This window comes from Astatotilapia calliptera, chromosome 3 (assembly GCF_964374335.1).
Source record: "Astatotilapia calliptera chromosome 3, fAstCal68.1, whole genome shotgun sequence".
Lineage (NCBI taxonomy): Eukaryota > Metazoa > Chordata > Actinopteri > Cichliformes > Cichlidae > Astatotilapia > Astatotilapia calliptera.
In genome coordinates this window covers 39,947,974-39,971,830 of record NC_137424.1, presented here as the reverse complement: position 1 = coordinate 39,971,830, position 23,857 = coordinate 39,947,974, and the positions used below count along the sequence as shown (strand labels likewise).

Here is a 23,857-nt window from a genome sequence, read left to right as displayed (position 1 = left end):
CCTGAGCCTGGTTTTGTTGGAGGTTTCTTCCTGTTAAAGGGGAGTTTTTCCTTCCCACTGTCGCCAAAGCACTTGCTCATAGTGGGTCACTTGTTTCCTTTTTGTGCTATTGTTGGGTCTTTACCTCGCAATATAAAGCGCTTGTGATTTGGCGCTACCTAAATAAAATTGAATTGAAAAGGGTTAGTGTCTGTGAATAGTCAACTGCCACTGACAACTGACTAATCTGGACCATTGAAACCACTGAATAAGAGCCTATTATATATCATGATTAAAAAAAATCTAATGAATGATGATAAACTAACCATTTATCTGCCTAGCCAGTTTAGGGAAAGTAATAAAATTAAGTGTTTTACAATTACACTCGTTCAAACCCTTTTAAACAGGTTGGTTCATATACAATGTAGTTCTGTTTGGTATGTAGAATACACCTTTCATTATGGGAAAACCTTTAAATTGCCAATGTTATTGGTGTCACAAAAGAGAAACAGTGGAGACTGATGATTTCACTCAGGAAGCATACAGTGGGGCAAAAAAGTATTTAGTCAGCCACCGATTGTGCAAGTTCCCCCACCTAAAATGATGACAGAGGTCAGTAATTTGCACCAGAGGTACACTTCAACTGTGAGAGACAGAATGTGAAAAAAAACTCCATGAATTCACATGGTAGGATTTGTAAAGAATTTATTCGTAAATTAGGGTGGAAAATAAGTATTTGGTCACCTCAAACAAGGAAAATCTCTGGCTCTCACAGACCTGTAACGTCTTCTGTAAGAAGCTTTTCTGTCCCCCACTCGTTACCTGTATGAATGGCACCTGTTTGAACTCATCTGTATAAAAGACACCTGTCCACAGCCTCAAACAGTCAGACTCCAAACGCCGCCATGGCCAAGACCAAAGAGCTTTCAAAGGACACCAGGAAAAGTATTGTAGACCTGCACCAGACTGGGAAGAGTGAATCTACAATAGGCAAGCAGCTTGGTGTGAAAAAATCAACTGTGGGAGCAATCATCAGAAAATGGAAGACATACAAGACCACTGATAATCTCCCTCGATCTGGGGCTCCATGCAAGATCTCATCCCATGGGGTCAAAATGATCATGAGAACGGTGAGCAAAGATCCCAGAACCACACGGGGGGACCTGGTGAATGACCTGCAGAGAGCTGGGACCAAAGTAACAAAGGTCACCATCAGTAACACACTACAACGGCAGGGAATCAAATCCCACAGTGCCAGACGTGTTCCGCTGCTGAAGCCAGTGCATGTCCAGGCCCGTCTGAAGTTTGCCAGAGAGCACATGGATGATACAGCAGAGGATTGGGAGAATGTCATGTGGTCAGATGAAACCAAAGTAGAACTTTTTGCTATAAACTCAACTCGTCGTGTTTGGAGGAAGAAGAATACTGAGTTGCATCCCAAGAACACCATACCTACTGTGAAGCATGGGGGTGGAAACATCATGCTATGAGGCTGTTTTTCTGCCAAGGGGACAGGACGACTGATCCGTGTTAAGGACAGAATGAATGGGGCCATGTATCGTGAGATTTTGAGCCAAAACCTCCTTCCATCAGTGAGAACTTTGAAGATGAAACGAGGCTGGGTCTTCCAACATGACAATGATCCAAAACACACCGCCCGGGCAACAAAGGAGTGGCTCCGTAAGAAGCATTTGAAAGTCCTGGAGTGGCCTAGCCAGTCTCCAGACCTCAACCCCATAGAAAATCTGTGGCGGGAGTTGAAAGTCCGTGTTTCTCGGCGACAGCCCCAAAACATCACTGCTCTCGAGAAGATCTGCATGGAGGAATGGGCCAAAATACCAGCTACTGTGTGTGCAAACCTGGTAAAGACCTATAGTAAACGTTTGACCTCTGTTATTGCCAACAAAGGTTATGTTACAAAGTATTGAGTTGTATTTTTGTTATTGACCAAATACTTATTTTCCACCCTAATTTACGAATAAATTCTTTACAAATCCTACCATGTGGATTCATGGATTTTTTTTTCACATTCTGTCTCTCACAGTTGAAGTGTACCTCTGGTGCAAATTACTGACCTCTGTCATCATTTTAGGTGGGGGAACTTGCACAATCGGTGGCTGACTAAATACTTTTTTGCCCCACTGTAGAGGCTTGCAAAGTGAAGGCTGGGGTGGCAGTTTTAGCAATTTTATTTATGAGTGGGGGCTCAGTGGAGACGAGGAAACTGTTATTTAGGTTTTTTTCTATAAAATAAATCAGAGAAAACTGTGATAGACTAATGAAATATTAGCAGTAATGCATTGTAAACAGATGCCAACTGCAGTTAAACCCCAGAGGAAGCGCTTGCAAGTACGTGGCTTCCTGAGGACATAACTTTCTGTTTCATCACTAATCCTCCAGCATTGTTGTTTTGGTGGCGCAGGCTTCTTCCTTGGTACATCTTCACATCTTTTTTCAGTGCACCTCCAGGTAAACACGTTTCCTTATAAAGAGAATGAAGGTATAACAATTTTTATGCTACTTTTGTACTTGTGAGTACTTTTAATGCCAGTTAAGAATATCTCTACATGCTTATCAGTACATGACACTCAGTCTTGTGTGTCATATCGTCCCACTGATGGATTTGTTGAGTTCTTCATGACGCATCCTGTATTGTACTCTTTTATACTTGCATTTATGTTTAATAGGCAATAACTTCTGTCCATTAATTCTCTTCACCTTATCCAATCCAGAGGGGCTGGAGCCTGCATTAACTAAATGTTACTTTTAAAAAAAGAAAAGAGCAAAAATGTTCAAACAAATTTGTTGTTTGTTTTGTGGTAGACTTCCTGCCAGTACAAATGAGAGGAGCCACTTTATCATTGTCCTTTATGGGAATTTTATTTATTTTTTATTTTTTTATGTTTTTTGTGGCACATTACTAACATTTACATAAACTGAGTGTCTTACACAGCAGAAAGGTAACACCTGATTTTATTTTCTGTGTGGGGGATTAGGTGGTTGCTCATTATGCAAGACTGTATGGATAGTAAACGCTTCTCTTCTCTGGCAGGCTGATCTTTTCATTTTCCTGACAAATAAAAACAACTGGACTGTCTGGATCTGTGCTGGTGAAAGTTGGCACAATGGCAAAACAAACAGCATCGTTAGGTAAGAGAGTCCTGTGCAGCACATCTGCAGCTGTTGAGCCGTCTCATTTGTGATGTTAAAAATCTATTCTGTCTCCCTTCAGTTTGCATCTTAGTGCTTTTATTCGTCACAGTCTTTGCTCAAGTGATAGTTGGTAAGTGAGAGAAGCAGCACATTCAGACTGAATTTATCTGAATATATATTACCAGTGCATGTAGCATGTGTTATTTTTATGATATTATTAACAGATTAGTTGCTTCACATACAGAGATAACAGGACCAGACAATAGAAAATGACATGCATAGTTGTAAGAATACCATAGTTTCCCTTTATGCTCCTGCACTTTAACTAATGATGGTGCTGAAGGTGTTTTTGTCCTCTGCAGCCTGAATTCCAAACAAATTAGATACATAACATCTGAGACTACCTCTCAGCATCAGTAAGACACATATTGACACATATTGATTGTTTGCTCCACACTTTTTGTTAGGATCTGATCACTCAAGAAAGCAGAAGTTGTAAAAGCTTAACAGTTGAATTAAGAAAACTGTGACTCCATGAGCGAGCCCTTCACTGTGTCCCCAACAATACACCACACCAGTGTAGACTAGATCAAATAAAGAGTTCAGGAGAAAAGCCAGAGGTTTATAATAAGATAGTCATCAAACAGGTGACGTGCAAGCAGTTCTGGTGATACTTTGTCTTTGTGCCTAAAAGGTGGGGAGTACTTCAAGGACTGTCCAGGAATTCCCTTCATCCCTATTTATCTTTGTGGACCCATCTTTGCCTTCTTTGCATGGTGTATGTACGGGTCATGTAACGAGTTTTGTTGGTCCGTGACTACCCTCTTCTTCATTTGCTGGTACATTGCTGGTAAGCTTTAAGGGTTTTACTCAATTTCTGACCACAGCAGGCAGCTCTTGCAAAATAACATGACGCCTGCACAGCAGAAAATACCACATTAAGCAAGCAACGAGTATGACAGAGAACGAAATCCAAAAGCAAAACTATACGTATAGTTAATATAGGAATTATTCAAGTAACCAAGTGATAAGTTCAGATCCTAAACCTAAACCTGACCAGTGTACTCTGGGAATGGACATTTTTAACATCAAGGAGACTTTAACTTGGCAAAATAAAGGACTAATTAAGCAAAAATATCATACTAATTCAAGTACTGATGGGATTAAAGGAGGAGCTTAAACCGCTTGTTTCTAGCTGTGGATGAAGTTAGGTGCTGCACCAAAAAAAAACAGATAAGGAAAATAGAAATAATGAAAGCTAAAAACGACTGGATTCATCGCAAAGCTTGTGTTTGTTCTCCTCTCAAGTGCCCGAAGAATAGAAATATATAACACATTCTATTCAACTGTTTCTTTAATTGATATTGCACCAAAATCATTCATTTTCTGAGATCTCTCTCATATTTCTGCAGGTAATGCAGTGATCTACAGCAATTATAAACAACTTCAGATTACAGACTACAGATCCTGCAACCAGACACTCTACCTTTTTGCATTTTGGAGCACCACTCTGACCAACGTCTTATTATTTATTTGTTGTTGTTGCTATTGTAAAGAAGAGGCAGATGAGGTTGATGTTCAAGTATAAATAGACACAGAAGGTCAAAATCAGTGTGTATGCTGTCTAATGAGTGTTTTTATGGGATATGTGTATTTAAAGCATATCATCAAATGGATAAAACAGCAGCACTGACATTATAATTGAAGTGTAAAATGCAGGATTAAACATGATTATGTTTTTGTAAAAATGCTTTTGATATGAACTTGAGCGTTTGATTCATTATTACAAATAATATTTTCAGCACTTGATTACATGTGCACATAAAACAGGTTGGTTGATGCTTTTCTGCCTCACTGAGCCACTGGCAGCTCAGTTATTACGAACTCGAGATTCTCAAAGGTCCAAAACGTATAAAGCTGAAATGCAATGAAATGTGGCAAAAACAAAACACCAGGGAGAATATTTATTTCATAGAATGCTGCAGCTGAAAAAAGTTTATTCTTCAGTGGAATTGTTAGTTAACTCCAGTGCTGTGCAAAAGACCACTTAAAAAAAACCCTAAAACTAACAAAAACAAAAACTAACAAACAAAAGCAAGAAAAAACAACAACAAGATAATCTGGCTGTTTGGAAGCAAGATATAGATAAATTAGGGGGGTCTCAAGACTTTTTCTTAGTGCTTTATTAACAACAGAAGTATAGGATTATTGCAGAGATAGTACCTGTATTTAGCCTGTTAATAGCAAATATTCAATAAAAGCACCACATATCAATATTAGGCCCAGTTTTCTTCCTTCTATATGTTAATGATTTTATTTACTCCTCTAGTATTTTATATAAAGTAATGTTTGCTAATAATACAAATCTGTTTTGTCTCATGAAAACTAGATAATCTCCAACATATTATACATTTAATAAGTTATTGTTTGCAAAAATTAAAAAATAATAATAAAAAAAGTAGTTGTATTTAACTCAAACAGAAACTAGAAAAATGTTGACAATGTATGTATGCAGATAAATAGTAGTTTTATCAAGAGGGTAAAATCTGCAATATTTTGGAAGGTTTGATGACTTTGTGACTTCCAAGAGGCAAATTTATGGTTTTATGAAAAAAGTTTCCAAATATGTTGGTTTATTTTTTAAAATTCAGAAATTGTCCTGAATGTGAATCATTGTGATAATTACATGGTGTAATATGTGTCCTGCTCATTTTAGGAGATTGCAGACGTTACAAAAAGAGTTATATTTAGCTGTATCATGGTCCAAGGTAGATCCCCCTAATCCTCTTCTTCATTACAGACTTCTGAAGTTGTTTAAATGTAACATCCTTCATAATGCCCGTGTAATGCATAATGTTGTTTTGGTTTTGTTTTTTTTGGGGGGGGGGGGGGGTGTTACATGTCACTCTTCAGATGTCACTGGATTCGTGTTATCTTTAAGGTATTCTTAAGATGTTTGAGTGATTTAGGGTAGTATGATGATGTCTTTTGTATGTATTTCATATATAGTCCACATTCACAAATTACTCACAAATCATTATTTCACAAAGAACTGCATCATATTCGTGATCATGTTTGAATTTGTATTGTAGTCGATTTGTGAATAAATTGAACTGACAGTGTTACATTTCCTGTTTGTTCTTTATGTGAAATCGTTTCTTCATCGCTCATGTTTGAATCTTAGTTTCACTTCTTCCAAGTGGAGCAAAAACAGACTACAGTTATATTCGAACTCCACTAGATGCTCCCCTAATGCCTTTACATCCCATGACATTAATGCCTTTGCAAGAATCTGTAATTCAGCAATATTTTCTTACCTGAATTTGTTCATAATCTACAAACAGCTTTACAACTGTCTCTGACCACATGCACACAATATGATGAAATCCAGTCTGTCTTAAATGTAAACACCTGAGAAGGTTTTTATGTTGTCTGTCAGTGTAACAACAATCATAACATAATAAATATTTTTATTCTGTTTTTTTTTCCCAGTTACTCAGATGTAAAACAAAGTCAGGAAACCCAGAGGGGGTCATCTGATTGTTGGGCTTCTCTCTGTATTATTGTAGCTCTTTGAGGTGACTTTTGTGATTTAGCACTACAGGACAGATGAATAGAAAAATATGCTCTAATACAAAAAATATATATAAACAACAGATATGTGCATTATTTCACAAATGTATACACTTGGACACGCGCTCACACAACAAAAGAAGTCTAGCATTGTCAGGATGTACATAACAAATTTAGACACCTCATCGTTAAATAAACTTAATTTTACTGCATTTAAAACATCAAAACACACATATCCTTGTTTTTGTTCAATCTTATTAAAACTTAAAAACTTTACGTTGAAGTTACATTGTAACTGACTTTCAATCAAGAGAGTGAGTTAGAAAACACTCATAAGAAGTGCAACAAAATTCCCATTATGTCAAAAAGTACAAATGGCACAAACAGCTTGGAAGAAGCATAATTATTAATAATAATTGTCACAGCTGTGTTTACCCTGCACTCCCATAGTGGCTGCTGTCGTAAAAAATCAGCCTGCTAATCAATCAAATCAATCTACTCGCCCCTCGTCCTCTTGGGGGCGCTCTCAGCTCGTGGGCTCACCTGCTCACTGAGTTCACCAGTCAGTTTGTAGGAAGTGTAAAGTCCTTCAGTGGACATTAGAGCCGTGTGTTAGTGTGCAAACTGCACAGGTAATATGTATAAAATGAAAAGGTGAACATGGTGTTGGTTTGCAGCTGTGACTGACTGAAGCTTTCATCTCAGGAACCACAGCGAGGCGTAGCAGGTAAAACAGCTATAAGGATGAAGGTGTTTAACAGGTATGCAAAAAAATCAAAACAAAAAAGAAAATAGTTTAGTTCAGCTAAACACTGATAATCCCACTTTGACTCAGCTAAAATCAAGTCCTTTAAGTCATAAACCACTTCAAGAACCAGTTTGAAGCTCAGATCATCTCTAATTGGTTTGTTGAACATTACACGTACTTCACTCCGGCAGCTCTGAAGGCTGGTAATAGCAGGATACAACTGCTGAAGCAGCCAGAGGGTCTTTGTGCTGTTCTGGTAGATGTGCTTCTCCTACATGATTTGGTCCGTTGGCTTATATGTTATTGTAAATTTCCACATGTAACTTTTGCAATGAACCAAAGATAACAGACCTGCAAAATGTCAGATGCTGAAGTTTTAATCTTAAGGACAGGTTTTGTTTTTTTCCACAGACATGTAGTGACAAACGCAAGAATCACAATAGAGTATAACAGAATAAAGTCTGCACACATATACTCTTGAGTGATATTTCATTTAATATGATGTCAGCCGACCCTTTTCCTTTTATAACAAACCCCCGGCACCCTGGAGCTGTGACGTCACCTCTGAATGGGTTTTAGATAGTTAAGCTAGTGCGTCACGCTCATAGCGTCTTTATATTTCTGTTACTGTACAGACAGTTGGAAACCTCTCAGCATGATGCCAGCTAAGCCAACGCGATTTTAGTTTTGTTAGCTAATAAGTGAAATGCGACCAATAAACAGGAGCAGCTACACTGTATACGAGTTTGTTTGTTTTTTCTCACATTAATATTAGCGTTTATTCTGAAGAGTAAACCTCTTCCACCCAACTTAAGGCCGTTAATCTGTGGGTCGGACAAACAGTTTATTGGGAAATGAAAGTTACACCACCTGATAAACTATGATACGCAACCAAATTTGCGCTTAGTAACTACCAGTATTAAGGCACATAGATGAGTTTGTCCTGTAAAGAGGCTCGTGCACCTCTCAAATGGTTGAAATCGTGACAGAGAGCATCTTCAGCATAGTTATCAGCAGCTCTAAGATAAGAGCAGGCCTTACTCCAGAGCATGGACACTGCAATCGTCAATTCATGAACTAAACTATATGGAAACTTTGCTAACTTGTCATTTTGACCAGCAAATAAAATCTTTTTCATTTAATTTGAAGCTATAATTGAACTCATGGAAATTTTTGGATTCCTATTTGCACATTAATTTCTATTTCCTAATATTCTGATTTACTTCATTTTCATGCAACAAAGTGTGACACAGGTGGGAAAACTTGAGTAGGTGAGGTGCTGGAGAAGCTTCCTGCCCACAGGAAGTGCAGATTAAATAATCGTTGACTAATTGAAGAGAAAAAAAATTAGGCAGATTAGTTGACTATAAAAATAATCGTTAGTTACAGCGCTAGTGTTCTGTTGGGTTGGGGTCAGGACTTTGTGCAGGCCAGTCAGATTCCTCCACACCAAATGTGTCTTTATGGACCTTTCTTTGGTGAACTGGTTTGCAGTCTTGTTGGAACAGGAAAGGGCCATCCCCAAACTGTTTCCAGAAACTCTTGAAAAACAACCCCACACCATAATCCCCCCTCCAAATAAGTTTGCATTCAGTGCAATGCAGTCAAACAAGTACCGTTCCCTTGGCAACTGCCAAACCCAGACTTGCCTATTGGCTTGCCAGACAGAGAAGTGTGATTCATCACTGCAGAGAACACGTCTCCACTGAGTCCAGTGACAGCGTGCTTTACACCACTGCATTGACGCCTTGCATTGCGCCTGGTGGTGTAAGGCTTGGATGCAGCTGCTCAGCCTGTGATTTTATGTGGCCTACCACTTCCTGGCTGAGTTGCTGTTGTTCCCAGTCGCTTCCCCTTTGTTGTAATACCAGCTGACTGTGGAATATTTAGTAGCCAGGAAATTTCACGACTGACTTATTGCACAGGTGGCATCCTGTCACGGTACCATGCTGAAATTCACGAGCTCCTGAAAACAACCAATTCTTTCACCATTCTTTGTAGAAGCAGTGTTCACGACTAGGTGCTCGATTTTATACACCTGTGGTCATGGAAGCGATTGGAACAACTGAATTAATTCATTTGGATGGGTGAGCGAACACTGTGGACAGCACGGCGTAGCTTGATTGCGTGAGGTTTAAAGTTCTCCTGAATATTTTATGCATTTCGTTTGATTTAATCGATCCTATGAATTGAAATTCCAGCCATCAATCCTTATCTGAATCAATTTTTTCTAAACTTAAAACATTTGCACTTTATCAATAAGTAGACAGCAAATTAAAAAGTCATCCAGACAGCATGCTGTTCACGCCTCTGTCCAGATAAGAGCTCATTTTATCTGTTGGGAGATCCTTTACCTGTGGAAAGGATGAATCACAGGTTTCCCACTATGTGCATGTAACGCTGTGCAAGCGGGTGGGTGGGTGGCATTCCTTGTGATGAACTGATTAGCTACACAGATGGGCGCGTCCGACTGGGAGAATCCGAGTTTGACTAATTACAGGAAAACTGTTAACTTCTGTGAGTCACAGAGAGGCCGACTGAACTCATATTGTTAAAATGAAGAAGGTTTCATTAAACGACAAGAAAAAAACTACTATTTTTTTATTTTTTCATTTATTTTTTACACCACATTTTCACATTTCTGACACAAGACACAAACTATTATGGATTGAAACCACTTTCAACAGCTGGCTGGTGGATTTGTGAAGCAGCAGTTCTGCCTTCCCTCTGAGTCTTGACTAAATGTAGATTTTGTGGGTTTTTTGAGTCAGAGGGCTGGGCTTAGCTTGCCACAGACTGAGGCAGGAAATATCTTGCCTAACTGTGTGTGTGTTTAAGGTCGTGCTGCTTCTTGCATTGCTGCTCTTCTCTCCACTCCCTGCTCAGACGTGTTTTGTGCCACCGCCAGCTCTCTTCCCAAGGTAAGCCTTATCACGGATTTGTTTTTTTGCTTCCCTCTACAGTTCTTCACTCTGATTTCTTCTTTCTGTTCCCACTTTTCCTTTTCCCTGTACTTTTCCCCTGTCTGCTCAGCACATTCCTGCTCCTGGACAATGAGTCTTCAGTTTCACGTCATTCGGACTCGCCTCTGTCCATCATTTCATTCAAAGTTTGCCCTTTTTCACTGTAACGCTCTTACAGTTAGCAGCGAGGGAAGCCCCGTGTTTTTCATTTCCTTTCCTTTTACAGCTTTCTAACAATTTCCTTGAGGTTAGGGTGTGGCACTGAAGTAACTTCCAATCTGTGTCATTACTTTAGACAAGGAAGTAAACTACCCTTGGCTTTAAACCATAGGCAGCGTGCTGTCACATTGAATTAAAATGACACTGTTTCCTTTCTAACCCCTATTTGTTTTTCAGTCCACTCAGTATCTCCATCACTCTGTCTTGATTTCACTCTCATAAACGTAGAGCCCACTGAACCGTACACACACACATACACACACATCCTGTTCACCAGTCGCCAACTAACAGATTGCTCTCAGGTCTCTCCACGCCTGATGCTCTGTGCACCTGCATGTCGTACGCTCTCATATTTCATTGTGTGCCCAACAGCACATGAATGGCTGATTGGCTCAGTGACCCCAGCAGCCTATCTTTGACCTTGTGTATCCATCTAAGCCCTCCCTGTCGGCTCTCCTCTCCATCTAACCAGGCGCCACTTGATGCTTCAGTGGACAAGGCCAAGAGGGCATCTTTGCGTTTTTACCATTTTAACCCCTCGAGCGACCTCGTTTTCTGCTCCGCAACTCGTCTTTAGTTCGTTTTGCGTTGTTTCTCCGCAGAAGATTGGACTGGATTTTAGAGATTACAGTGCTCAGTTATTATGCTCCGTATTAAATAGACTAGAGGAGAAACTACTGATTTTAAAATACCCCTCATTGTTTTAAAGGCACGTGAAAGATGATTTTGAATGAAACCAATACCCAAATTTGAAAAATAATAGAAACCTAAAATGAAGTAAGAAAGAAATAAAAAGAGAAATAAAAACAGGCCTGTCAGTATTTATACGTTTCATGGAAACTGCAGTAAACAAAAAAGAAGCAGATTTCGGTTTTTGGAAGTTTGATGCCAGGCTTGTAATTTAAAAATGAGCTTAGCTTCAGAGCTAGTTTTGAAAAGTAAAATTGTAGTTCTGAGGTTACTCTCTCTATATTACTATTTACATTGTCATTAAAAAAAAATTAAGCCTAATGCTGTAACTAAAAAATGCCCCTTTCAAGACCTCCTCCTGGGACGATGTTCTTTAAGTTTCATCAGGCTGCGAATGCATGACCCACCTCGTGCAGACTGTTTCATGAAGTCGACTTACTTTTGTGCAAATACTTATTTATATTTTTTAACTTCATTACATTTGGCTTCATTGTTACGAAGTATTTTGGGTGGTTGCAGCTGGGCCACTGCAGCATCTTTATCATTTTCCTTTTCAGCTGTTCTGTTGTAGATGTACTGCTGTGCTTGGATCATTCCCCTCGTGCATGAACCAGATTAGCTTTAGCTGTCAGACAGATGGCCTCACGTCTGACTTTTGCATACTTTGGTATACGGAGGACTTGATGGTCCACGTTCCCCTGGCAGCCCGTCCACACAAGCCATACTTGTTCAGTGTTTTTCTACCGGCATTTACCATCCTAACTGAGACCTGTAGAGTCTGACATGTAGCTTTTGGGCCTTATCTTGGGGTAGAATTTGCTGCGACGTACGCTCCTGAGTAGATTATGGCATTGTGTTAAGACACCTGAATGCTTCAGATCTCCAAACTGCTCACACTTATCAGCAACTGGCTGCTACTTATCCTCTGAACCTCAGAGGCTGGATACAGAAATGCTTTGCTTAGACCAGCCCTTCACTCCTGTTTTAAAGAGGACAAATGGGGACAAGGGGAAGAGATGCGATAGAGGAGGGGGAAACAGTGGAAAGACGAAGAAGCCAGCAGCTCGCTCTCACTGTAATTATCAGCTTGGTGTTTAGCTTTAGCCAGGAAACCAGGAACCCGACTCTCCCCATCTCCACACACACACAGCGTCCTATCTTCGGGCCTCAGGTAGGCTTTCATCACTCCGGCTTCAGTTACCTCCCACATATAAGCTAACAAGGCCAGGTGAGCTCAAGCACTCCTCCTCGTCAGACCCCTCGATATCTTACAACCTCAAACACACAACACACACTCCAGTGGACACGCAGAATGGACCTGGAGTCAGACAGCATGCCGGAGGTACCAGAGGAGATCATACAGTTAAGTGGACCGGTGCTTTTATTTGTGCCTCCTTACTTACTCTTCGAGCGGCTGTCCAAGCACTGTAACCTTAACCCAGTGGCCTCTGCATGTGCCGCCTTTCTCTGTTTCCCTGCACCCCCTCTACACTACTCAGTATATATGTTCAAATGCTCACTTCACTGCGCTGTTTGCTCGATTGACAGTTTACAAAAATAATGCTGAGTTTTAAAAGCATGTTGACATCCTGTTAGTCTGACCACAGTGCCGATAGTCAGCACTGATAGATGCGCTGTTTTCTGCTGCCAAATGAATTGTTTTAAGACACATAACGCAGTAGCGGTGGGAGCAGCTTCTTACATGTTGGATCATCACTTGACTCTAATCCCTATAATTAAGCTAATTGCTTGTTTCCAGCCTCCCTTTATCTTCCCGTTGCCTCTGTAGCAGCACAGTTAAAACAAAAACTTCTCACTTATATGATGATAGAGCTAAAAGAAAGTGTTAACGTGTAAGTGCTCCACCCGTGCTTCATTTTATAAACAGATGTTTATCTAAATGCCCGTTGGGGCTCACCCTGAATGTGTTATGACACCCATAAGTTTGCCACCTTTTTTTAATTAGTTTTATCGCAAGAAAAAAACAACCCCAGAGCTTCTTGACGTTGTGAAACATTTTTATGATAAGGTTGATGATGAATATGAGAAACTGCAGATATACATCAGCATGCATCAATATGATAAAGATTATATAAAAGCTGGGAAGTCTTTCTTCTCGCTCGTCATCGACACTGAAGTTAATATTTATCAGTATTTATCTTTGACATCTTGAAAGTTAATTTTTGGCCATTTAAATGGTAAATGGTAAATGGCCTGTATTTATATAGCGCCTTACTAGTCCCTAAGGACCCCAAAGCGCTTTACATATCCAGTCATCCACCCATTCACACACACATTCACACACTGTGTGAATGTGTCTCATCATCAGCTACTGTTTAGCCACTTCCTGTTTATTTTGAGGTCTCTGTTCTGTTTCCCACCCTTTGGTACCACACCTGTGGTCAGTTAGGAATTCAGTCTGCTTAGTATACACCAGTCAGGCATAACCTTATGAACACCTACCTAATATTGTGTTGGTCTCCTTTTGGTGCCAAAACAGCCTTGATCATGGACTCCACTCGACCTCTGAAGTGTGCTGTGGTATCTGGCACCAAGATGTTAGCAACAGATGCTTTAAATTCTGTAAGATGCAAGGTGGGGCCGTCATTGATCAGGTTTGTTTGTCCAGCACGTCCAGCAGATGCTCGACTGGATTGAGATCTGAGGAATTTGGAGGACAAGTCGACACCTCAAGCTCGTTGTGCTCCTCAAACCATTCCTGAACCATTTCCGCTTTGTGGCATTATCCTGCTATTTAGAAAGGAGGAAAGGGAGGGGCAGAAGGTCTAGTCATTTGCACATACTTCAGTGACGTATGGGAAAATCCCCTATATGTCCAGGGCGCTTTCTTTCATTGCTCTGTGGTCCCATTCTGATGCTCACATGCTCTTTGTTGTCGCTTTCGGTGGTGGACAGGGGTCAGCATGGGTATCCTAACTAGTCTGCAGCTATGCAGCGCCCTACACAACAAACAGTTATCCTCTGTGCACTCTCACATCTTTCTATTTAAGCCAGAATTATATTTTTAAACTACAGCAGCTCATCTGTTTGAAATCACCCTGTTACTGGTTCACCATTGTTCCTTTCTTGGATCACTTTTAATAGATACTGACTGCAGAATGAGAACATGCTACAAGATCTGCAGTTTGGAGATGCTCTGACCCAGTCGTCAAGCATCACAGTTTGGCCTTAATCAAACTTGTTGAAATCTTTACACTTGCCCGTTTTTCCTGCTTCTAACACATCTTTGTGGATAAAATGTTCACTTGCTTGATACATCACGCCCACTAACAGGTGCTATGCTGAAGAGGTAATCAATGTTGTCCGTTCACCTGTCAGTGGTCATGATGTTAAGCCTGATCAGCTTTGCACTCGTCAGTTGTCAGGCTGATTCTGTTTATCACCGTTATCAAATATTCCTGACACGATCTCGCGTTTTCTAGTTTTAGCTCATGAGCTCGTGCCATGGCATTGTCATCCATTCATTCCCAATTCACAAGAATCTCTGCTTTTCCTGCGCTGTTGGTCTCATTTTAGTGAAACTTACAGTGATCACATAAGTTTATCCAAATTATACTCAAAGTCACTGTCATTTTACAGTGCCTTTTATATATGTTTTCACAGTATTACCTTCATGCATACTATTTACAGTTTCAGCATTTCAGCCATTCAGCAAAGTCGGTGACACAAGAATCTCAAGGTTCACAGAGTTTGTACAAAATTGTAAAGAAAGAATTTTGAAATGTTGATCATGGAGTCGAGTGGTCCTATTGGTTAACTTCCTCGTTATATGGGTGTGGCCTTCATATCACAAGCTAACTGCAGTAATACAATCAATGCAACAGTGCTGCTGCATGCTCATAATTGTATGCTTTTTATATCAATGGTTACTACTACTACTACTTTCACAATACTCTGACCCAAAGTCCTTTCATTTGGTGGTGAATGAGATTAATTTGTCCAGATTATCACTGTTTCCAAGCCACCCTAACTTCTCAATAGATTCTAACTCTCACTAGTTTGTGTTGCACAGCCAATGACAAAACTTTGTGTATTTCACAAATTAACTGTGGTCGATCGTCAACTTGACAAGCTATGACGTCGCCGACCTTCAAGTTCCCGTTATTGTTTTCTCTGTTCCTCATCCATTGTTGGCTTTTTAAGGACATTCCTGTGCGTTCTTGGCATATTTTATCAACCTTACCTTCTGCTTTTGACTCCTGCTTCGATTAAAACCTGGGTTTTGGCTTCTTTGTCCTTTTCCTGTGAGTCATTGCAAAATTAATTCCAAATAATTTTGTTTACAGTTCCTTTATATAGTTTTGTGCTGCTTTTAGCAGCTGGCAAGGGTATTCCTCAAGTCATCACTCCAACAAAGTCAACTTCAGCATGGTCTGTCTTCATCCAGAAGATCTTGCTGAAAACTGTAGAGCAAGGAAGCTGGCCATCACTTAAGTTACAGTTTCTGTTTTTCTGTTTAAACAACATAATTCTTGTTGCGTGAAAGTTCACTAACCTAAAGAAATGGCCACCGTCCCAGAGCTTTCAAAATATCTCTTGGTCTTTTTCAGTAGATAAAGATTGCTGACTTAATCACCCTTACCTTACAAAAGAGCAAAGCTTCACTCGCATGATCCAATGAGTCGCCGCCCCGGCCAAGGACAACTCAGATGTGCTTGAAAGCTCCCAAAAAAAAAGACACTTCAAGCCTTTCCAGTGTGATCTATTGCCTTTTTATTTCTTTGTAACAAAATAAAACTTAAATACTTGTCCTATTAACCAATATATACATAATAGTTTGGTTAATAGGGCAAGTATGTAGTAGTATGTTGGCAATAAACTAGGGACCTGTCCAGGGTGTTCCCCGCTCGCCACTCTATGGCAGTTCAAATAGGCTCCAGCACCCTCACCACTGTGACCTGGACAACACTGAACAAGCATATAAAAACCGACTGATGGTCAGAAATGAACAGTACACATATCATGAAGGGGACAAACATCATCCTTATCTCCATTTTCCACTTGTCCAATTCTGGGTCGTGTGTTGCTGAAGCCCTAATAGGTACAAGCAATAAAAAATATGATTGCAAGTTTCCACAATTTAGATGCAATGTAAAAATACAGTCAGGCACAGTGAGAGATAGTGACATGAAAGGTGGTGACGTTGGTGATCTGATCCCCCTACAAAGCTAACCGTCTGCTCTCGTGCAAAGAGACAAACCAGAAAAACCAACCAAAGACAGGAAGACGTGGGCGTATGGTTGGATGACGCACTTGTTTGTGTACTACAAAAAAAGCACAAATTTTTCGTTGCTAATGAAAAACAAGAGGGGCACGATTACGCGAGTCCACCCTGGCCTCATTCCTACCTGCGACACCAACTGTTTTTGTGCAGTGGCGCTACGGCTGCATTGGTGTCGTGTTGCATAAAAGTCATGTAATGTAGCTTGTGGTCCTTAGGCAGCAACACAACCCACACTTTGTGTCTACTTGAGGTATAATTACATTCATCACAGTGTCTCCAGCCTCTGTTCTGTTGCCTTAGAACGATTGCGGTAAGAGCGAATCAAACAACCTCCAGCTACATTCAGAAGTGTACCTTCTCCTTGAGTGTGGAGAGGAGTGTCAGTTTAGTGAGAATTTAGGCACCTTTCAGGAGTAGACAAGAAAGGTCACGTAAATCCGCTCCGTTTAGACACACTGTGGCTTCAACTTCCTCTTTTACTTCTACTTACTCCAGCCAAATCCGTGCACGCGCTCCCATGTAGAACAAGTTACACAACACTGTTTTGCCACTTCCTGTTTCTTCTTCCTTCTTTAAGGGATGTGACTCAGATGTCCTCCATGGATAAGCTTCTCATGTGCTCCCTACTCTTTATTTGTTTTTTCTTCTAACACCTTTTTACTTTGTTCTTTTCTCCATGTAGTATGCTCCCCTTGAAGCCAGTGCCAGGTCAGTTCAGCCCAGAGGTCCGGCAGCAGGGCCTGTGGGTATGGAGAGTAGAAAAGATGAAGGCGGTGCCACTAGATTCCTCTGAGGTGGGAGCTTTCTTCAATGGAGACTCCTATTTGGTGCTGGATAACCGCGGGGAGGAGGGAGCTGACCTCCACATGTGGATAGGTAAGAGACTGAAGACGCATCTGGCTTATGCAACATGCTACCCGATGCAAATCAAACACAAACTAGTCTTGACTTTACTTGGAGAAAAACAATGGAAGAGTATCTGATTTCATTTTACTCCACCCAGTAAAAGAGCTAAGCATTGTCTGGCGCTCGCTACACACATAACCCTGGCTGAAAGGCTAGTAGCCACCCCGCTGATGGTGATGACACACGAGACACTCTGCTGCCCTGATGCATCATTGTGTGTCGAGAGAAGCTGGATGAAGAGGGATGATGAGGGAATGAGTCCAGAGGGAAGCATTAAAAATACAGGAGCACTGTTATAGTACTCAAATGTGGCTGTTGTTTCCAGCATGTATCCGGTGCTTTGGTAACACTAAGCTGATTGTCACAACTTGGAGAGCCCTCTCTTCGCTCTAACATGCACCTCTGTTAATCCTCCCTCCTCCTCTTCTTGATGGACCGGCGGTGTCTTTGTATGTCCACTGTTTGTTTAGTTCAGCTTTTTTTAATCAGTCGTACCAGCGCCTGATTAGAGAGTATAATCTTTTTGGGGTTTTTTATAATAGGTACAATTTACAGATTTCCACTAAATATGTTGGATACAGGTAAATAATAAAGCTGCTATTTGAAAAGAGGATATCGATGCGAAGCAGTGTGTGAAACGCTAAGCAAACCTTTAGTGCTTCCACATAAACAAAGAGGGTAAGTAGCAGCCAGGTGCTGATATTCAAATGCACTTGATTAACTGATCAGACCTGGCACTCAGGTCTGTGTTAACATGATGCCAAAGAGAAAAGATGTCAGAAGTGGTCTTGGAGAAGCAACTGTTGTTGCCCATCAAGGAAGAGTTATAAAGGCATTCCAGTCTACAGTGAGAAAGATTATTTAGATTCAACTGGAAACAAGTTCAGAGAAATTACAAGCAAGATCATCACAAACACCTCATACCAACTGTGAAGCTCAGTGGTTGAGGGGTGATGATTTGGGTTTGTTTTGCAGCCACAGGAACTGGGCAACGTGCAGTCATTGAGTCACACATGAACTCCTCTGTGTACTAAAGTATTCTAGAGTCAAACTTAAGGCCGTCTGTCTGACAGCTAAAGCACGACTGAAACTGGGTCATGCAACAGGACAATGATGCCAAGCACAGCAGCAAACCTACAGCAAAATGGTTGGAAAACAAAAGAATTAAGGTGCTGCAAGGCAAACCTCAACCTTATTTTAATGCTTTTGAGCGCCCTCAATGAAATGAAGCAATGCTGCAAATAAGAATGGAAACAATGTGAGGCACTGATAGTCATACAGAAACCATTACTTCAAGTTACTGTTGCTAAAGGTGGGTCGACAAACTACCCAATCTTTGGGTGGATTAAGTTTTTCACACACTGCTTCTACACTTTGGCTCAGTTTTTGTTAAATAAATAATGACACAGTCTAATGAGTAATGTGTTGTTGCACATCTGAAGTTGTATTGACATTAGTTGAAGACCTGGTAAGAAACTCGTGGTTTTTTTTCTTCTTCTTTTTTATTATGTCCTGTATGTTAAAGTGTAATTCTGCAGAAGAAGAGGCAGACTGTGGCTTTCTTGAAAACTCCTCGTGCTTATTTGTCACAGGAAACCAGAGACAACAAAATAAATTCACACTGTTCCAGCTATTTTTGGAAGAACCGTTTTAGATTATAGATTTATTTCCTTTAATTAAAGCTGTTTGGCCAGTCCACAGTTGTTCCTGACCCCTGTTTAAGTATTAATACTTAGTTTTACTGGTGAAGTTAAAATTAGCTTCAGTCTAGAGTAGGAGTAAAGGTTTAGGAGCAATCAGTCTTATGTAAGCAGTACAAGAAATAAGACAATGTGCAGAGAAGCAAGAAAGCAAATATGCAGTGTGTAATATTTAGATATGTTAAGAAGCCTGATTGGCCTGGTGGTACAAACTGTCTGTAAGTCTGGTAGCACATGTAGCAGTACTCATATGTTATTTGCAGAGCTAACAGTGCTTTGTGGCCGTAGGGCTAGATGATGCACTAGAGGTCCACAGATAACCTGAATGTCCAGGAAAATGTGTGGCACCACTCTCTGTAGGCTAATTTCTGCACCGTCTCCTAGCTTTAGTATAATGAGAGGTCAGCTTCAACTCTGACATCACAAAATACAGAAGTAAATACGTTTTGAATTTGTAGGAGTTCAAATTATAATCAGAAAGTGACTCAAGTAGTCGAAGCAGCTCCTACTGGATGCACTGAGGCGGCTTTATCATCACAAACTTCACCTCAGCTGGTCGAACGTATTAATATCTTACTGAATGCTTTGGGAAATCTGCCATAAAGTTCTCACATCCCCAATCCTTTATAAATAAACTGAGTTTTTGTACAGGAAGAACATGCTTTTCAGTGACCTGTGCTCCACCCCCCTGTTCCAGGTGAAAAATCGTCTCGAGATGAGCAGGTAGCTTGTGCCATGCTGGCCACCCAGCTGGATAATTTTCTGGGTGGAGACCCCATTCAGCACAGGCACGTTCAGGGCTTCGAGACTCCGGAGTTCATGGAGCTCTTCCCCCGAGGGGTCAGCTACAAGGTGAGCAGGTGGTGCTGGAAACAGCGACGTGTTTGGATGCCTAAAACTGAAAATACCTGTAACTTTATTACCACAGCATACCTGTGCTGCACTGAACTGTGCACTGCCATTTAAAACCAGCAACAGCAAGCTTTAAAATACAATATTCTGTACCGTATGACTTTTTAATTTTATTATTTTATTTTTAGGAGATTGAGGTGGTCAGGTCTGTGTAGATTTGGCCACCTCAGGTACATCCTTGGTTACATAAATAACAGATTTTATCATTTTAGAGCTTCTTGTGGCTTCTTTACAGGTAGCAATCTGAGCTTGTTAAAATGAATCAAATCGCTCGTCCAAAAAGTCAACTGTCGTAAAACGTTAAAAAAATAAACTACCATGAAAGTTCAGTCCAAGTGATGATTCTGCTTCTCCTCACAGGAGGGTGGTGTGGAGTCAGGTTTCAGGAGAGCTCAGGGCTCTGGCACCGTGCAGAGGTTGTACCAGATCAAAGGAAAGCGCAACATCCGTGCCAAAGAGGTGGAGCTGTCCTGGAAGAGCTTCAACAAGGGAGACTGCTTCATCCTCGATCTCGGAACGGTGAGATAATCTATCAAAAGGAGGACATGCCGGGGAGAGGTGCAGCCAAACGCCACCGAATCATTTGCTCTTCTAAAATGTGTCAGAGCTATACACTAACGCGCTACACAATAACCAGTTTGTTTCGCTTTTTTACTGCAACCTGCAAATAAAATAAAGTGCCACTTTTACCACGTTGTGCTGATCTAATGTTGATAATTGTACCCAGACGATTGTGTCCTGGACCGGCTCGCAAGCCAACATCTTCGAGAAGCAAAAGGTGCGCGAGATCGCCACGCTGATCCGCGACATAGACCGACACGGTAAAGCCCGCATTGTGGATGCAAACGAGGGGGAAGAGCCGGAGGAAATGATCAGAGTAAATAAGTTTTCCTGATTTGTCATCCGATTGTTTTATTCAGGAAGGATGGGTTTTTTTTTCCATTTCCAAGTCAATAATTACATTAAAAAAAAAATCTATTTGTTTTGGTTTTTGGGTTGTTGTTTTTTTAAAAAGCTTCTCTTTGTAGTCCTTATAAGATGTTTTTGTGCTGCTGTGCAGGTCCTAGGACAGACTCCGACTTTGCCAGAGAGCACGCCAGAAGAGGACAGCAAAGCAGACGCCTCAAACATAGCCTCCCTCTACAAGGTAAGCTCTATATGCAGAACTATATGCACAAGGTTGACGTTTTAAAACCACCTTTTCCATCACTGTTCACTGTATGCTCATTCATCAGGTGTCTGATGCCACCGGTTCCATGACAACAACTAAAGTGTCCGATAAGAGCCCATTTCTCCAGGAGCTGCTGATTCGTGACGACTGCTTCATCCTGGACAACGGCTCCAACGGAAAGATCTTCGTCTGGAAAGGTGAGGAGCTGCTACTCAAACTCCAAGCGGCAAACTCGCCACCTCCTCAAATTTGATATCTGATGAAATGAAATTGTAATGAACGCAGTCAGAAATAATGATTGGCAGTTTCACGAGGACGTGAGTCTGAGGACCTGCTTACATGTGATCGGAGTAAGGGTTTCTTAAAGAGCTACAGCGGGGTTTCTACAGCTTCACACTGTCATCTCTGAACTGATCAGACAACACACCAAACGCAAATAAACATCATAGAAACATGCACTCACCCAACATCTCATCAGGTGCACCTAATCGGTGAATCGCATGACAGCAACTCAGTGCATTTAGGGGTGTAAAGATGATCAAAGCTACTTGCTAAAGTTCAAAGTGAGCAGAAGAGCATCTCTGAACACACAGCAAACGGCAAAAAAACTCGTTAAAAAACTGAAGCCCCAAATTTCTGCCACAACTATAGTGAGAGCAGCTCCAAGGTTGATTTTAAAAAACTGTCAGAGTGATAAAGTAGCTATTAAGGTCACCAAGTTGGCTGATGCATGTGAAAATCAGACTGTATTAACTGACCTCTTTCACATTAACTATTATAGCTCATAAAATAACAAATGCAATCAAAACCTTATTAAAGTCATTAAACACCCGTGTTTCTGTACGATTTTACTTTAGAAAAGGGCTGCTGTGGTGTAAAAGCACCACGAGCTGTTTGCTGCTTCGTATCTGGGTCAGTATTTTTTGTAAATGTGCTCAGGGACCTTTTGTTCAACAATTTGTTCATCGTGGTAGCTTGTAGCAGGGACACCACGCCTGATATCGAAAGTTACCCTGAAAGTTACTCTGTGTGCGAAAAAGCTCTCAAACAGAGCTGCTAATTAACATTAGCTCGTTTAATCATCAGGTAACGGAGCCAACGATGAGGAGAAGGACATGGCCCTGCAGATGGCGGACAAATTCATCGAACAAATGAATTACCCTCACATGAAAACACAGGTACGGCTGCTAAAAGCTGCTCATGTTAAACACCGCAAACCAGTCAAGCGTCTTTCTTTACTGTAGACAGGAAAGCTCGTACAACCTCTTTGTTTCTATTTTTACAGCCACAGATCTGACGTGTGAGTTTATGATGTCAACTGCAAGGTCTTTTATATAAGCAGTAAGCAGTAAAGTTTTATGTGCGTTGCACTACAGGTGGAAATCCTGCCACAGGGAAAGGAGACCATCATCTTCAAGCAGTTCTTCAAAAACTGGAACTGAGCCTTTCGCTGGGAATCCTGCACATGGAGACGAGGCTGCGCATCTTGAGAGAGCACCTGTTACAAAATGCATCGTTTTGTTTTTTTAAAGATACATATTATACTGACTTGTATGTACATACTTGTAAGGCTGACAGTAAGCTGCCTCTTGCCTTGTACTTTGGTAGAATCAGAGATGGGATGCCACTTTTATAAAAAAAAAAAAAGTTCCTTGTAGCAACAGAGAAAGGATATAAGGAGAAATATTAGATATAACTCAAGTAAATGAGATGTGCTTTTTTTTTTTTTTTTACATTGGTTCAATGGTGTCCCAGCTTTGCCTGCATTTCAAAAATAAATGTAAAACTGTGGTTTATACAGGAGGAAGTTGTGCTGATTTTTTTTTTTTTTACCCCCCCCAGTCATCATGTGGAGAAATTATCTGATGCTTATCAGTCACGTCTCCACCCACAACTGTGGACTTTATATAACCTTTATTCTAAACTATGCCCTTACTGCTGCCACGGCTGCACAAATATTACACCCGACTGTATAATAACACACTATTAATAATTAACTATAGACCACAATAATTGGCGATTAAACAATCTGGCATTATTAAGTCGGTCACAGGGGGCATTGCATTTACTGCTGAGTAATATGTGGCATACTTTTACATAAAGGACTTTTTGAAAGGACAGTTATATATACTGTTTTACCTTTTGCCTGTTCGGCTTCAGCTGCAGGGAAATCAAATTAGTATTTTTGCACAAACACGACGTCGAGATTATTTTCACGCAACTATTAAAAAGGGGGTGAAGAGGAAACCCTAAATAATCTGAGAGGACAATATTATCAGGCCTTCATTATTCCATGTCCGTGACTTGGAGTATTCACAATAAACCAGCTGTGGGACTAAAAAATGCCAGTAATTGTTTCCTTCACTCACTTCCAAAAATGCTGTCATCATTCCTCTTTGACCAGTCCCTGTGTGGTTCCATGACCTATTTCCTACTTAGATTAACATGCCCTGGCATTTTCTCTTAATGGCTACCTGGCATAGCACAAAGGTCATTGCTTCTTTAATAATCAGCAGGCGCGTTGAAACAGACCCAAAGAATCTCCCACCTCCAGATGTCTCTCAGAGGGGATCAGCCTCTGATGCTGATGTTTATTCT

The 23,857-nt window shown here is 40.8% G+C and overlaps 1 protein-coding gene and 1 long non-coding RNA gene across 3 annotated transcripts; both read left to right on the top strand.

The window, feature by feature from the left end:
- Positions 1-2,077: 2,077 nt before the first annotated feature.
- LOC145420985 (uncharacterized) lies at positions 2,078-6,259 on the top strand. Its single transcript, XR_013902230.1, has 5 exons — positions 2,078-2,448; positions 3,032-3,129; positions 3,212-3,262; positions 3,827-3,982; positions 4,545-6,259. It is a non-coding gene; the product is annotated as an uncharacterized LOC145420985 (long non-coding RNA).
- Positions 6,260-7,301: 1,042 nt separating this feature from the next.
- capgb (capping protein (actin filament), gelsolin-like b) lies at positions 7,302-23,062 on the top strand. 2 transcript variants are annotated; one of them, XM_080290604.1, is made up of 10 exons: positions 7,302-7,466; positions 10,292-10,374; positions 17,253-17,446; positions 19,874-20,028; positions 20,449-20,607; positions 20,816-20,965; positions 21,149-21,235; positions 21,324-21,456; positions 22,346-22,437; positions 22,636-23,062. In XM_080290604.1, exons 3-10 carry the CDS (start codon positions 17,254-17,256, stop codon positions 22,699-22,701), a joined length of 1,035 nt encoding a protein of 344 aa, XP_080146730.1. In that variant the 5' UTR covers positions 7,302-7,466; positions 10,292-10,374; position 17,253; the 3' UTR covers positions 22,702-23,062. The 2 variants fall into 2 exon arrangements, with proteins under 2 accessions (XP_080146730.1, XP_026017830.1); XM_026162045.2 differs by lacking the exon at positions 7,302-7,466 and having other exon boundaries at positions 10,251-10,374.
- The last annotated feature ends 795 nt before the right edge of the window (positions 23,063-23,857 follow it).